Source organism: Polypterus senegalus, chromosome 4 (assembly GCF_016835505.1).
Source record: "Polypterus senegalus isolate Bchr_013 chromosome 4, ASM1683550v1, whole genome shotgun sequence".
Lineage (NCBI taxonomy): Eukaryota > Metazoa > Chordata > Cladistia > Polypteriformes > Polypteridae > Polypterus > Polypterus senegalus.
The window spans coordinates 247,257,491-247,274,366 of NC_053157.1; the positions used below are offsets into that span (position 1 = coordinate 247,257,491).

General features: G+C 40.3%; 1 protein-coding gene across 1 annotated transcript in view; it reads right to left on the minus strand.

The window, feature by feature from the left end:
- Positions 1–11,621: 11,621 nt before the first annotated feature.
- The window catches only part of LOC120528394 (tripartite motif-containing protein 16-like), a 28,808-nt gene continuing 23,553 nt past the window's right edge, over positions 11,622–16,876 (minus strand). Inside the window, exons 5-7 of the mRNA XM_039752549.1 lie at positions 16,163–16,322; positions 14,549–14,614; positions 11,622–13,182 (exon numbers count right to left, since the gene is read on the minus strand). Coding sequence (XP_039608483.1) covers positions 12,641–13,182; positions 14,549–14,614; positions 16,163–16,322 — 768 coding nt within the window. The 3' untranslated portion in view covers positions 11,622–12,640. The remainder of the gene's footprint in view (positions 13,183–14,548; positions 14,615–16,162; positions 16,323–16,876) is intronic.

A 16,876-nucleotide genomic window follows, 5' to 3' on the forward strand; every position in this document is an offset into this window, starting at 1 on the left:
CCCTGTCAGGTAGGATTCAAACCAATTTAAGACACTGCCAGAGAGGCCCACCCATTGACTAAGGCGATTTCTAAGAATGTTGTGATCAATGGTGTCAAATGCAGCACTCAGATCTAAGAGGATGAGAACAGATAAATGGCCTCTGTCTGCATTTACCCGCAAGTCATTTACTACTTTAACGAGTGCAGTTTCTGTGCTGTGATTTGTTCTAAAACCTGACTGAAATTTATCAAGAATAGCATGTTTATTTAGGTGGTCATTTAACTGCATAATGACTGCCTTCTCAGAACTTTACTTAAGAAGGCAGGTTAGAGATGGGTCTAAAATTTTCAAGAGCTGAGGGGTCAAGATTATGTTTCTTAAGTAGGGGTTTAACTACAGCAGTCTTAAGACAGTCTGGGAAGACCCCAGTATCTAGTGACGAATTTACTATGTCAAGAACATTATCAATTAGCACGCCTGATACTTCTTTGAAAAACCTTGTTGGTATCGGGTCAAGGACGCAGGTGGAGGGTTTTAATTGAGAGATTATTTTTTTAAATCAGGTAAATCTATCCTAGTGAAAGAGTTTAATTTGTTTATAACAGGATGTTGGGGTTTAGGGGATCCTTAGTGTTGGGGAGATATACTATGTTATTTCTAATATCATTAATTTTTGATTGAAAATACAGCGACAGCCTCACAGGTTTCACTGGAAGCACTTAGGAGGCATTCCTTTGAGCTACCTGGGTTTAGTAGGCGATCAATTGTTGAAAATAAGACTCTGGGATTACTAGCATTGTTATTTATAATCTTGGAGAAATCGCCTCTCAAGACGGACAGTGTTATTGTATTCTGTTATTTTGACTTTTAATATTTCGTGGTGGATAGTAAGTTTACTCTTCCTCCATTGACGCTCAGCTCTACGGCATGTTCTCTTTAAATCAGACACTCTTTGGGTCTTCCATGGTATACCAATGCTAGAAGATTTTTTCACTGTCTTTTCAGGTGCAACTATGTCAACAGCAGCTCTCACTTTAGAATTAAATCTTTCCACCTTACTATTTACATTGTCCTCGCTATTATAGCTGGCACTATAAACGGACTGATTGCTTAAAATGTTTGTAAGTTTTAAAGCTGCTGCGAATCAAAGAAGCGTTTTTAACAATATGCTTCTCATGAGTGTTTTTATCATTATTTCTATATTAAAAGTAGAAGAAAATGGTCTGATAGACGAATATCAATGATCTGTTTTATATCAACTTTCAGTCCTTTAGTAATCACTAAGTCTAATGTATGACCTGCTTTATGTGTAGGCTGATTTATGAGTTGTCTCAAATCAAAAGAATCCAGGAGGTTCATAAATTCTTTTACTTTTAGATCACACTGATTATCTATATGAAAATTAAAGTCGCCAACTATTAGGAGTGTGTCATAGTTAGTAATTAAAATTGACATTAAGTCAGAGAATTCCTCAAAAACGACGCTATATTTAGGAGGTCTATACACGGATAGTACTAGAACTTGAGAATCTCCATGAATAACAACGGCGAGATACTCAAAGGACTTGAACTTACCAAAACTGACATCTTTACATTTTAATCGGCTCGAGTAAATGTTAGCCAATCCGCCCCCCCCTTTTTCCCTGGCGGTTTGCATGAGTAAAACTGTAATCCGGAGGCGCAGATTCGATTAAAACTGCCGCGGCATCTGAATTCAACCATGTTTCATTTAGTGCAATAAGATCTATTTTTTTATCACTAATAAGATCGTTGATAAAAAACGTTTTGTTAGTTAAAGCTCTGACATTTAATAGTGCCATATTTAATGTTTCAGAGGTGCAGAGATGAGTACTATGTGCGTTATTGTTATTTGGAATAGGAACTAAATTATTATTATTAGCCGCTCTGTGTGTATTTTTGTTTAATCTGTGATCTGTTTTATAGTTTTAATACATTGTTCCTCTAAAATAGTGATTTTAATTAGATTATTGGAGTTAACCGCATATTTTTTCATACGTCTCAAACCAAGGGGATGCAAGGCTACAATGTATCGGGAAGCGCGCGTACATACTCAGTGCATCCCCTCTCGGGAATCGAACCTCGGAGCTAGAGGCGAAGGCTCTACTATTGCCACGGCGTGTGGTTTGTCTATTGGAGCGTAGCAGTGTAATTCAGTTTTTGTTCAGCACTCTTTGGAACTGTTGCTTTTTGTCTGCGCACTGCGTCAGTTCACGTGAGCCGCTGAATATTGTTTTATATGTCACTCGCTCGCTTCTAATTGTTTCGCTGCCTTCTTAATTATATAATGCATGTTTTCTTCAGCGGTTTTTTGAGCTCTTCCTGGTTTTCTACGTACTGCGTGATTACGTGGGAGGCGTGATGATGTCACACGAAACTCCGCCCCCAACGACTTTCGTGCTCAACTCCATTACAGTAAATGGAGAAAAATATCTTCTAGTTATGATCATTACGCATAGAATTTCGAAATGAAACCTGCCCAACTTTTGTAAGTAAGCTGTAAGGAATAAGCCTGCCAAATTTCAGCCTTCTACCTACACGGAAGTTGGAGAATTAGTGATGAGTCAGTGAGTGAGTGAGTGAGTGAGTCAGTGAGGGCTTTGCCTTTATTAGTGTATATATATATATATATATATATATATATATATATATATATATATATATATATATATATATATATATATATATATATATGATAGCAACACCCATAACAGTAACAAAACTATTACATTGACAATAATGTTACGTTATTTTTAAAATATTTCCATTTCTTTTTCATTACTTGTTTAACACACTACTTCTCCGCTGCGCAGCGCGGGTATTTTGCTATATATATTTATGTATATGTATATGTATGTGTATATGTATATATATGTTTAAATATCTGTGTGTTTGTATATATATATATAAATATATTTAAATATATATATATATATATATATATATATATATATATGATAGCAAAACTCATAACAGTAACAAAACAATTACATTGACAATAATGTTATGTTATTTTTAAAATATTTCCTTTTCTTTTTCATTATATTTTTAACTCACTTCTTCTCCACTTCGAAGCGCGGGTATTTTGCAAGTTATTTATAAAATGAACCCACATGTCTTGAGTTTATAACTTAGAGTGGAGGAGTGAATATTTTATATCATTTTTAGAAAGTTACGGCTATGCATGGCTACGTGGGCAAGATAAGTTTTTAATTTCTTAATATTATTTTTGAATCTAGTATTTATACAATGAAGCAACATGTCATGAGTTTATAGTTTATAATCATATTTTCATAAATCATATTTTCATATTTTCATAAATAATGTTTTCATATTTTTGGGGCGGGGCTTACATTCAGCAATCATATTTTGGGGCGTGGCTTAATTTCATCAATCATCCATTTGACAGTATCTGTCTGATGAACTATCGCTGCCACCTCCACGCTTCACCTTAATGATGGTATTAGACAGGTGATGAGCTGTGCCTGCTCTTGGTCAATGTGTCTCATCAGACCAGAGAGTCTCTTCATGTCCTCAGAGTCCTCTAAACTGTCAAGAGTGCCTTCCATTAAACACTCAACCATGAACACCTGACTGATGGAGTCGTGCTGAGATGCTTATCCTTCTGACAGAGTCTCCTATCTGCGGAGGACTACTGAAGCTCCCTTAGAGTGACCATTCTTGTCCAGTAACCCAGGATGGCCAACTCTAGTCCTGGTGCTTCCAGTCTTATTTGTGTCTCAATTCCCAAAGCCACTGTGATTCTGGGGACACACATAAGTGTCAGAAATAGTTTGATACCTTCACCCTGATCTCCATCTTACCAGAATGTGATCTTGGTGGAGGTCTACAGAGAGTTCTTTGGACTTCACGGATTACATTTTCTCCCGACATGCAGTGTGAATTGTAGGACCTTCTAGACATAGAAACACAACTGACTTTCTAAATGATGGCCACTCAGTTGTGTGGTGAATACCAGTGAAGTTCTGGACACGTCTCAGGCAGACAGGATGGGCCTGAGTGCAGTTTGAGTGACACAAGAAAGGGTCTGAATACGTTTAGGAGGGAGAGAGTTGTTTGTGATTCTGAATAAATTTATTAACCTTTCTATTAACACATCTTCACTTTGTCATGATGAGTTATTAAATGTTGATTCAATGGGCAAAAATGGGAAATTCTTCCATGAAAAATTAAATCCACAACAAAGTGTGTAGAAAGAGTCTGAAAACGTTGTCACTCCACTGTATTTTGAGACATAACACTTAAATTGAGAGATGGTATGGTGGCACAGCGTAGCAGTGCTGCATTCCAACAGTCCTCACCTCCACCCAGATTATTACAGACCTTCACATTGTGACAGTTGCTCCTCATTGGTGTATTAAAAATCAGCCACTGGTTACGTCTACAAACTCCTGTTCTTCTGCTCCATTCTTCATCAGGTTAATTCAGTTGATTTTTTCTATTTATTATATAGTGCCTTTCGTCACTACAGACATTTGTAGTAATAAAATGCACTGCTTTTCTCCTTCAACAGATGGTGTGTCATTTTACTGCTACAAATATTTGTGATGTGCCATTTCTGCCACACGGTGGCGCAGTGGTAGCGCTGCTGCCTCACAGTTAGGAGACCCAGGTTTGCTTCCTGGGTCCTCCCTGCGTGGAGTTTGCTTGTTCTCCCCGTGTCTGTGTGGGTTTCCTCCGGGTGCTCCGGTTTCCTCCCACAGTCCAAAGACATGCAAGTTAGGTGGATTGGCGATTCTAAATTGGCCCTAGTGTGTGCTTGGTGTGTGGGTGTGTTTGTGTGTGTCCTGCGGTGGGTTGGCTGAGATTGGCTCCAGCAGACCCCCGTGACCCTGTATTCGGATTCAGCGGGTTAGAAAATGGATGGATGGATGGCATTTCAGCCATCTGTTGTAAGAACAAAGACATAGCATCTTGACAGACACACAGACACACACTTGTCCTTTTATTAAAGTGCATGAACTCTGATCTTGTATTTAAATTCCACTTCCCGTCACGCTCTGCTTATAGAATTTCTTTAAATCTCACATTAACAAGTCAGTAAGTTTACAATCAAACTGGGAAATTTTTAACCTGAATAAAGCTAATAACATCTCATGATGGCAGAGTTACTGAGCTCCAGTCTTGCTGTTCGGGCTGCCAGGAGAAGCTCCTCAATCCACGGGATTCTTTCTTTCTTTCTTTCTTTCTTTCTTTCTTTCTTGAGGGTTGTCAGGTGCAGCCGTCCCACTGTCCACGAGGAGCTCCGCCTCAAGTAGGCGCTTCATTGCTCAGCTGTCAGACTGTCAAACCTGCACAGCAGGAGGCAGCGGTGAGCACGACATGAACTCGTGAGGGTCTGCGCAGATTCGTTTATCTTCGTCTCACTTTCCTTGTGTCGTGCGCCCAAGTACTTACTGCTGGACGTGGCTGGGGTCGTGTCTGCAAGCACACTGACATAAATGACTTGTTGATCATAGATATGCATACGTATGTATAAATATATGTATGTTTATCCACAGTGCTGATTCTCGCAGCCCAAATCGATATTGACAGATATAACTTGAATGGTTTAGGGCATGACTAAAGGCCGGGATAAATGTCAATCAAAGTGAATGTCAGCGAATCATGTTCTTGCTATCACCTTCCACCTGCTGTGCTCCATTAGCTTTTACGAATAATCCCCTGGTAATTTGGCCGCATAATCAGGCCGGTTTTTTAATGATTTTTAAGCAGAGGGAGAAAATTAACATTTGAAAAATCGGTAATGTAATAAATCAGCAAGAAAAGCAACATTGTAACAATGCACGGAACGAACCAACACACAATCGTCAGGTGCGGACGGTGGAACGGGAGGAGAGGAGAAGGACGTCCACTCCGCTCCCTCCATCATGCTAGTCTGCTGATTTCTCGTTCAGTATGCACTGCCTGCTCATGTGCCCACCTTCAACTCGTCACTTGAGTCGTTGTCGTCTTTGTACAGTCCAGATGCACCTGTGACTCACGTAGACTTTTCATTGCTCTGTGCGGTTTTGGCTGCCTTTCTATATATAATCCACCAAGACACCCGACCATGGTGGGAGGGCGGTGTGTACAAAGTGCAGGAGCATCTAAGAAGACGCATGTTTGTCGCAGATGCGAATTGCTGTATGTAGAGTGTAAAACAGTTTGCTATGGTGCATGCGGTCATGCTTCGCAACCGAAAACTCGTTTTTTTAAAGGCTGCTCACTTCATTGTGTTTTAACCTCAGTTGTAAAGGAATGTTTTAAGGATCCCATGGGATACCCTTCGCAAACCGTTTTACACGCCGCATATGGCGACTCACCTCCGCGAGAAACATGCCTCTATTAACAGTCAACGTGGGTCGGAGCTGCATGTGACCTCTACGACAGAGGAATATAAATGACGCTGGTTTTTCTGTGTCGTCGCGCCCGAGTTGGTGGGTGTGGCTCTGAGAGTTGTCATTGTATCCAATGGTCTTGGAGTTGGTGGGCGTGGCTCCTTCCTGCGTGCACCATAGGTGTCTCACTTGTCGGAGGCTTAGTGAATCCACGCCCCTTCCGGCGTGCTTTCCATGGTTGTCTTGCCTTAGTGAATAATATATAGATAGATACTGTCATAACGTCCCGAAGCCAACTACGGTTGGCCAGAAGTACAGTGCGATAAAATAAATGAAAAATAAATGAATAAATGAAATAGAAAGAAAAAATCAAATGGAATAATATAAAGGGTGACTGCACTGTCACACTCTGAAGTTCATGACGCGTGTTTGTATTTGTGTCTTTCAAACTGAAGTCAAAGTCTCTTGCAATCTCATAACCTGAAAGTCGCGTCCTGACTGTTCATCGTGCGGCCAGTGAGCCGCTGCGAACCAAACCTGCGCTTCGCCTTCAGCCCCCGCCCCACTGCAGTGCGCGCTCCCGCTGATCTCAAAGCGCAGCACCGGACTAAACCAGTCGGGCATTCCGTGAAGCGCGCGTGTCACACTGAGACTTAGCGGAATGAGCCTCACGGGAATAGCCGTCTGCTTACAGTCGAGGCTCAGTCGGTGTCATTAACACAAGACGGGCTGACACAGTCCACGGTTATGTGCGCACACTCGGGAGATTTAAGGAGCGCCGAGAAACAATCAAGGAGAACATCAGTGATGAAAACACCGAGGAGAGAGCGACATCTACAGTGGGAGTGTCTGTGACTTGAAGCGTGGAGTATTATGGGATGGTTTGGGGAAGAAAAGGCCCTGATATTGTGGAGTTTTGTTGAATTGGTGCAAAATAGAAGAACAGATAACAGCGAGAGTCAGCTGCAGGAGCACTTGAGCTGGACGAGTGGCGCAAATCTGTAAGAACTTGAGCTACTGAATAATCAGCGATAACGCGTTAAAAGTTGCCTGAAGATGGGGCCTGAGTTGCCTCAAAACCGTGCATATTGTAATCTTTTTTATTTAGCCAATTAAAAGGGTAATTTTATTTTACTTCTCATTGTTTAACATAACCCCTAAATACATTAATTGAATCCCATTACGTTGCTAAAGAAGAAGAACCAAATTAAATGCAAGTCTGTTAATAGTAATAGTAGGTCACTGGCACTTGATCGTTATAATTATATTATTATGACTTATCTCATTATTACGCCTCAGTTTCTAATAAATATGACGGTTCACTCCATTCTAGTGGGCATTTCTCAGAACTGCAGGACTCTTTAGTGTTTTGAACTCCAAGTTCCTCCCAGTTGGACCCATTGGAGTCAACGCCACCTCCTTGGAGCTCCAGGGTGGAGGCTCCGGGCTACAGAGATGCACACTTGGTGTCGTTGGAAGCAAGTCTCAATGTCAGCTGCTGCCTTTCGAGAGGTGACTGAAGTAGCCGTCTCTTCTTATTGCTAATCCACATCTTAGCAGAATTACAGCAGCTTTGACTCCTCATATAATATCAGCAGTGTGGACAGAATGCAACCAGCCATCACTTGAATATCAATGATATCTCTATTATTATGGAATCAGGTGATGCGGTAGTCCTTGTCCTCCTTGACCTGTCCGCTGACTTTGACACTATTGACCATGAGATATTACTGTTGCTGCTTGAACATCTTGTTGGGCTTAAATGGACTGCTCTTAAGTGATTCAGGTCATATTTAACTGGTAGACACTTTTCAGTGACTTTAAATTCCTCTTTTTCGTCTACTGCTCCTCTTAAATGTGGTGTTCCTCAAGGATCCATTTTGGGTCCTATTTTATTCTCTATATACCTTCACCCTATTGGAGTTATTTTTAGGAAATGGAACATTTCTTTTCACTGCTACAACAACAACAACATTTATTTATATAGCACATTTTCATTCCAAAAGGTAGTTCAAAGTGCTTCACATTAATTGTAAGAGCCATTTTCCTAGTTCTATAAAATTCATGAATATTTTATTAGATGATAATGCATAAAATATGGGAGGTTCCTATAACCCCCGTGTATAGAATTAAGTTGGTATTTTCCTGTCATTTCTTGACAGTTATGAGTTAACAATGTTCTCCAGTTAGTGATTAGCCTCGCCTTGTGTAAGGTACAGAGGTGTACGTTTTTTTAACCGTGTTCTTGTTTGTGCTCACGTTCGAGCTTATGCGCATGACCGTGCCTGGGTGCATGTCTATGTGCCAATGGCCTACGGGCCTTTTGAGTGTGAAGTAACTCGAAAAATAAAAGATTTAAGTGTTGAACCGTATGTTTAAAGCATACAGAAGAAGAAATTAAGAACCTTTAAGTATAGAAATAACCAAAGCTAATCAAGAAAAGCTAAGCTTATAGAAGATACATTTTTTCCTTTTTTTGCCTTTTATTCTGTGTGTAACTATTTTTTATTTTATTCTTGTGTGGATTATTTGCTTTTAACTTTCACTAAATATTTTAAAACAAACTTTTGGACTGTGAGATTTTTTTGACACGCGTCTTACCCGTGCCTGACTTCGCCTTATACATCGGCGGCTACAATAATGAAGAATAGAAAAATAAAAGACACAGTAAGAAAAGAAAATAAGTCAACATTAATTAACATAGAATAAGAGTAAGGTCCAATGGCCAGGGGGGACAAAAAAAAAACTCCAGGCGGCTGGAGAAAAATATAAAATCTGTAGGGATTCCAGACCATTAGACTGGCCAGTCCCATCTGGGCTATGCTATGCTGATGATACTCAGGTTTATATTCCCGTCTGCAACTCTGAAATAAATCAACTCCACAACTGTCTGTCTGAACTAAGATCCTGGATGGCTAATAATTTTCTTGATCTGAATCAGAATTAAACGGAGGTGCTTATAGTCGGTCCATCAGCTAAAGCCCAAATTGGTCTTGGATTTCTCGTCTCTTTCTCTGTCTTTTGTAAACCTCAAGTCCGCAATCTTGGTGTTATCTTTGACAGTAACCTCTCTTTTGAGAAACAAGTTAATTCTGTAGTTAAGAGTTGCCTTTTCCGCTTTGTCGTTTAGGTAGGATTAAGGTAAGATTATCTTCTAGGGATCTTGAGAAAGCTACTCATGCTTTTATTTTTTCTCGCCTTGATTGTTGCAACTGGGATTAACAAATCTCTGATATTCAGGTTACAGTTGGTCCAGAATGCTGCCACGCTTTCTGGTTGGGGCAAGAAAGTCTGATTCTGTTTCTCCAATATTAGCTTCTTTACGCTGGCTGCCTGTCAGTTTTTGAATTGATTTTAAAATCTTACTGCTAGTTTTTAAATCTCTGCTGCCTATTTATCTGAAGTGTGTGCTTTACACCAGCCATCCAGAGTACTGAGATCTTCTGGTCAGCTGTCTCTTGTTGTCCCTCGTACCAAGTGTAAAACTAAGGGGGACAGCTGTGGCACCTCATCGGTGGAGCTCTTTACCTCGTCACATAAAGGAGTCGTCGACAATTCAAAACGAGATTAAAGACTCATTTCTAGTCACTTGCATTCCGTGACCTTCAGTAATACTGATGGTTTCCTCATTGTGATTATGTAATCTTACTTCTATTTATTTATTTCATTTATGTTCATTTATTTTATTTCTACTTATATTAATTGTATGTTTTTTTTCTTCTTTTATTGTAAAGCACTTTGGCCACAGCATTCCTATGTTGTTTTAGATGTGCTATATAAATAAATAGATATTAACATTGACATTATGGAGGGAAAAATTTAAAAATGTTTAAGAAATGTACCTGATAAAGTTTAATGTCAGGACTTATTAGCAACTGATATGGAATGTGGGGGGTCAGGCTTGAGTCACAGGGTCCACTCACATCATCACAGCAGACATTCATGTGTCGCATGGACACACACAGCACAACACAAACACTCAGACTGGGGAGCAACGCTCATCTGCCTCAATAATTAGCTTCATTGCTGTGAACATAAGAATAAACTATTCATATGACACCATATTTGTTGTTCCATTCTCCATTTTCTTTAAAATGATATATATTTTTATAACTTATTGCTTTTTATTACAAAACTAGCTGTGCCATACGTCTAAGATGGGTTCAATTCTAAGTAATCAACGTAGATCTCAGTGTTAATGTTTGCAGTGCACCATCTGTTAAAGTATTTTGAAATGCGTGTAGTAATAAAATGCATTGCAACAGATGGTGTATCACGAACACTTGTAGTCATACAGTGCATTACTGCAAATGTTTGTGATACACCATCACTCATATGTGTATTCTGTATGCCATTCGATTTGTAGAGCCGAAGTACAACAAACTGCCGCAGGTCTGGATGAGCAGTTGTCTGCCAGCAGGGAGGTTTACAGGCTGGTATGGTGCCCACTAATCACACTCACCCTAACATACATTCTGTCATAAAACTGCTGGCTGATATCAAAGGTGATGTCTGGTGCTGCGGCTCTACAACTGGATGATAATGATTAGCATGAGAGTCATAAAAGCAGAGCTAATGTTTGTAAAGGCACCATGTGTTGGAAAGACAGAGACAAAGCGACTGGACAGATACACAGACAGACACACAGACTCTTGTCCTTTTCTTAAAGAGGATTAATCATAAACAAGAAGTCCTAATATCTTCAAAATATGCAAAATATGAGATATGATCAGAGGAATTTACAAATTAAAAGTTAACAAATGAATAGATTTGACAAATAACAATTGTCCTTATGTTGTTGGGTTTTTTTAATCTTTTTAAATTAATGAGGAATTCAATTTTATCAAACTGTGAAGCATTAACAGGCCATTTATCTCTGTGAATGTAACACCTAATCATAATTAACAAAAGATTAATTTAAGTTAAATATTCTTTTACACATTAATTCTTGCAAAACCAAATTGTCCTTCAAGGTGATGTCAATATTGTGAATATTTGTTTAGATCTCACCTTAAACTTTGCTTTCTTCACTTTTCCTGTGTTTAATATGAAGAGTGGCCACAAGAGCGAGCAGTTTGGCTCCAGAAGAATCAGCAGATATCAAAGCCCTGAAAGTCACAGGAATGTCACTAAGGTGCAAGTCACATGACCAGCGTCTGAGTTTACAGCACATGATGAGGGCCACAGGTGCTGACGTGGAGTTGATTATCAGTGACTGGCGATGTGTCCAGTGTGCTCATCAACCATCAGCGCGTGCCAAAGAGTCAAAGAGGAGAAAATGAACCGGGAGGAACAAAACTCAGCTCTTTATTTATTTAAGTGACAACAAAACAAACCCACAAATGACACACTCGTCTGACTCAGTCTGTCTCAGGTCACTCATCTTACCCTTTATCACCCTGACACTCTTCTCTATCATCCCCACCCCTCACTCTTTTTTCACCTTCTGCTTTTCCTTTTAACCACTCAGCCTCCATGAAATGACAGATTTAGAAGTCATAGTCGCCATCTGCTGGTGAGGCCTGTAATACACCATGGGGTTGGGGCTGTCAGCCTGGGCCTTCATTGGCTTCTTCACACAGACTGATATCAGGTGACACGCCGCTCCTTGAGGGGTCCTGAAGGAATTGTAAATTAATCCTGGGAATGTGTGAGTGAGTGGAAAGATAAAATTGTCCCCAGGTGTCACATCTGATTGTCACTTTGAACACCGACAGTGATGGTGAAGTCAATCAGCTGACTCGTCTCCTTGAGGTTGGGTGACAGTGGAAAGAACAAGGAGGAGGTGCAGTTTAATATCTAAGGTGACACCAAGTGACTCAGTAAACACCAAACTCTCATCAGTATGGCCGACATGTGACTGAGTGGTGAGTCCTCGTCTTTAGACATTCAAAGTGAATTCATTCAGAGGTGACAGACCACCTGAGTAACTAATAGAGTGGCAGACAATGTCTGTTCAGAGGCCAGCACTCCTGTCACTTCTGTCACTCTATGCTCCTAAATAGTCACTGGAATGAGGCTCTGGATACTGAGACAGGCATGTGGTCCTGCTGGAGCAGCACTACTGAAAGGCGCTATATAGACTGACTAAGAGGTGACATTCAGTGACACTCAGAGGACACAGCAATTGTTAGGGTGTCAGCCTGCAGGACATGTGCCTGTGAATCAACAGTGACCTCTGCTGGTCAGACTGGTATTTGTGGGTCTGAGGTGTCACCGCCCCTCATTATGACACACACACCTGATTGGCTAGTCAGACCCAATATGTGGGGATATCATGTGACCGGTGGAGGGTACTTGTCAGTGGTCACGTGGTGTTAGATGACTGATTTTTACACTGGAGTGAAGACCAAGATAAAGCCCTGGATAGAGGGGCTCAGTGAAGGAGGTGTTGAACCTGTGCAGGAGGGTCATTGTGTGCGAGACGCTATAAAATGACAGAGAGCCAGCAGGCCAGTCCAGATACACACCTATTCTGGGGCTGTAGGGGGCACTGATTACAGTCCTCTTATTATTGTGACACACAAAGTACTGAGAAAGAGACCACACCAAACTCCAGGACTTGTCGTTGTTTCCAAGGCTGCACTCCTTGCCCTTTCCTTTCCTGCCCAGTCCTTTATATGCGACTCCAATCACCAGTTCACCTCCACTGACCTCCACCTCCCAGTAACAGCGAGTCCCAGTAAGAGCCTCTCTGCACAGAACTTGAGGCCAGTAATCAAATCTGTCAGGATGACCAGGATATTCAGCTTCTGTCCTCTCACGTGTCACCTTCTTGTCCCCTTCATACAGATGGAGTCGTCTGTGTGCCGTGTTGATGTCTAGTGTGAGGGGACAGAAGTCTGAAAGGAGAGAAAAGAAAATGAGTGAGGAAATCTGGGAGTGGGGGCGGAGCACAACACAGACAATTAACAAGAACCAATCAGGAGCTCCTCTGACGAGATAATAATAAAGAGCTCATCTGATTGGATAGAATCTGTGGGGATTTAAAATAAAATTATTAAAAGACGACAACAAACAACAAAGTGAAAGGCAGGCAGGTCATACATTTTGAAGTCGTCTTACTCAGCAGAAATCATGATAAACATCACAAGGTCACCATTGAGGTGAAAGATCTAATGGACTGTCCACACTGACCACTGTCTTTATTAAATGAAACTTGTTACTGTTAAATCCCACCTCTAAAATGTAAAATCAGTCCACTGCCACACTTCACAAACACATACAGTAAATTATGTTAATAAAAGTTACAATCAGCATTTGCTATCTATCTATCTATCTATCTATCTATCTATCTATCTATCTATCTATCTATCTATTATATAGTGCCTTTCACATCTATCTATCTATCTATCTATCTATCTATCTATCTATCTATCTATCTATCTATTATATAGTGCCTTTCACATCTATCTATCTATCTATCTATCTATCTATCTATCTATCTATCTATCTATCTACAGTCCTGCAGACCCTCAAACATCTTGAGAATATTAGCAGATGTGCTCAGTGGAACATTAAGCTCTTTGGAGGTGGTCTTGTAGTCTTCACCTTGACCACCCTTGGCTGTGACCTTCTTCATCTCCTCCTCTTCTCTTGCCCTCGTTCAGTGTGAGGCACACAATGACAGAACACAGCAGAGTGAGGACTTGACTGAATGACTGAAGACCCCAGTGACACTCATTAGAGGAATCAGTCACCACAGTCCAGTGAGGTATTTCAACTTCAAAGGACCCCCAGTAATTTTCTCTGCCATTTTCATTTGTTTTAATGTTTAAAATTTGTGAAGTCGAGAACTCAAAGCAAAGTGTCTGCTCTGAGGAGTAAAGAATGGAGGATGACGAGGACTTTTGTCAGCTTTAACTTATTTCACATACAATTGTACTTCATTTTTAAATCAACACTTTAAAAATCTGTGTCAGTATATACAGTCATGTGAAAAAGTAAGTGCACCCCGTGACGTGGATTTTATTTTTGCTTCCTTTTTGAACATTTTTGGACACATCAAAACTCGGGTTCAACAGACGGCTTTGGTGATTCACTGCCTGAGTCTCCCTATCCCATAATGCACCAGTCAGAGGACCCTCTTCACTCTCAGCCCCTCAGTCACACATCACTCAGACTTTCATATCCTAAGCCTGTCCTGGTCTATTATAAATTAAATTATTTTTTATTGTGATGATCCATTCAGTCAAAGCACAAACTCACATTTTAAAAAGTCGTCTCTGCTCTGAGGTTCAGGAGGCTGGAGGGTGAAAACTGGAGCTTCATGAGCTGAAAATAAAATGAAAAGAGAAGAAGGATAGAAACTGTGAAGATGGAATTGTGTGATCTTAGTTTAGTTCTTAAACACATATTACAAATGCAGAGTAGTTCAAATAAAATATTCATAAACTATACAAGGGCTGGCAAATTAGGCCAAATGTCGATTTGAATATTCATATTAATAATAAATATACAGGGAGTCAGAGAGTATTGAGACCTCCTCACTTTCTGCACACATTACTGTGATGTTGATTTAATTATAAATGGATTAATGTGATTTTTGTGCTCATCAGTCTACACTCAGTAACCCATAATGACAAAGTGAGTGCAGGTCTTCGGAAAGGTCTGCACATTTATTACAAATCAAAACTGAAACTTCTCATTCCTAGAAGTATTCAGACACTTAATTCAGGTTATTTGTGGAAGCTCCTTTGGTGGTCTTCATCACTAAGTGTCATTACAAGGTTTGCTCCCCTGCATTTGGCCAGTTGATCCTATTCTTCCTGCCAGATCCTCTCAAACTCCATTAGATTTCAGGTGAAACGTCTTTGAACTGCCATCTTCAGGTATCTCCATACACATTCTGTGGGGTCTCAGTCTGGTCACTCAAGGTCACTCAAGGACACTAAGACTTGTCACAAAGCCACTCCAGAGTTTTCTTGGCTGTAGTCTTCACACTTCTCCTTTCCTCAATCCTGACCTGTCACTCTGTCCCCATAGCCTGATGCTGTCACCATCATCTTCACCCTAGAGATGGCATTAGGCAGGTGTTGAGCAGTGCCTGGTTCTCTCCAGACTTCCTGCTTGGTCTTCTGTCTAAAGAGTACAATGTTTGTCTCATCAGATTATTGAATCTTTCCCTTGATGCTCTCAGGTGGTCATTTGTCTTTTACTCAAGAGTATCTTCTGCCTGGCCACTCTACAATAAACACTTGATTTGTGGAGTGTAGCTGAGATGGCCGTTCCTCCTACAGTTTCTCTTATCTCAGCAGAAGAGGTCTGAATTTCTGTTGTAGTGACCATTAGGTTTTTGGTCAGCTCCCTCGCTAAGACCCTTCCTTCCCAGTTACTCAGACTGGCCATCTCTAGAAAGCATCCCCGTGATTCCAAAATTCTTGAGGCTGCTGTGCTGCTGGGAACACTCAAAGCTTTACAAATGGCTTTATCCTTTTGTGCTGATCTTTGCCTCACCTTTGAACTCCATGGCTTGTTTTTTGTGCTGACATACAATGTCAAAAATATACTGTATTTTATAAATATTGTCAAGCAGGTACAGTTGGGGACATCTTCAGGGCTCCATCTAGTACAAAAATGATCTTTTAATAAAGTATATGTATATGTATAAGTCGTATAAAGAGTATAACATTTCAAGTTAAAATTCCAAAACATCTGATTAAGAACAACTGATTATTAAGAGAGTTTGTTATAACTCAGCTAATCACTGTGAAAGGCACTATATAGTAAAAAATAATTAACATTAAAGAAATCTTATCTTATTGTCACTCAGGTCATCCTCATGGACTTCAATAAAAAACACAATGTCACCAGACGCTCTACCTGATGGAGTCCATGTCATGATATCCCCCTGGCTGATCCACTCCAGACTCTTTGTCAGATCTGACAGCTCCTTTCTCAGGTCCTCAAATGAGAAATCAGCAGTAACAGTGAAGCTCAGCAAGTCTCCATCAGCAGGAAGGACAGAGCGAGACGAGAAAGTCTGCATCAGGAGAGAAGAGGGGACGAGATTTCAGAAAGAAGACATTAAAAAGTAAGTAATGCTGATAAGAGGGGGCTCTTCTGAATTAAGGATCAGTGTGGTGGACAGTCAGCATGGGTTTAAATGGTGAGAACGCCTGTCATTGACTTGTTGGTTATTTATGAGAGAATATTTGGTGGAGTGTAGTCGAATAGAATCAGAGATTATCAGTCTTAACTATCAATGAGCTTTTCATGCAGGACTCCATGAAAGGGGAGTCAAGATAAGGGATTGAGGGGACAGGTGGGTCCAGAATTGAGTTGGCATACAAAACAAGTCATTGTGCTCCTTATAGTACTGAGACAAACTTAATTAAATGAAATGTAAAGACTAACACATGTGGGGAGAAAGCTCTTCGATTTGATTATACAATTGAAGATCTGCAGCTTAGAAGTGTGACTTGTGAGGAAATACTGGGAGCCTTTGTGTTTTCATCACCATCATCAACCACACAAAGTAGAGAAAGTTACAGCAAACTAAGTTATATAGTAACCACCATGTGTGGAGTGTAAATC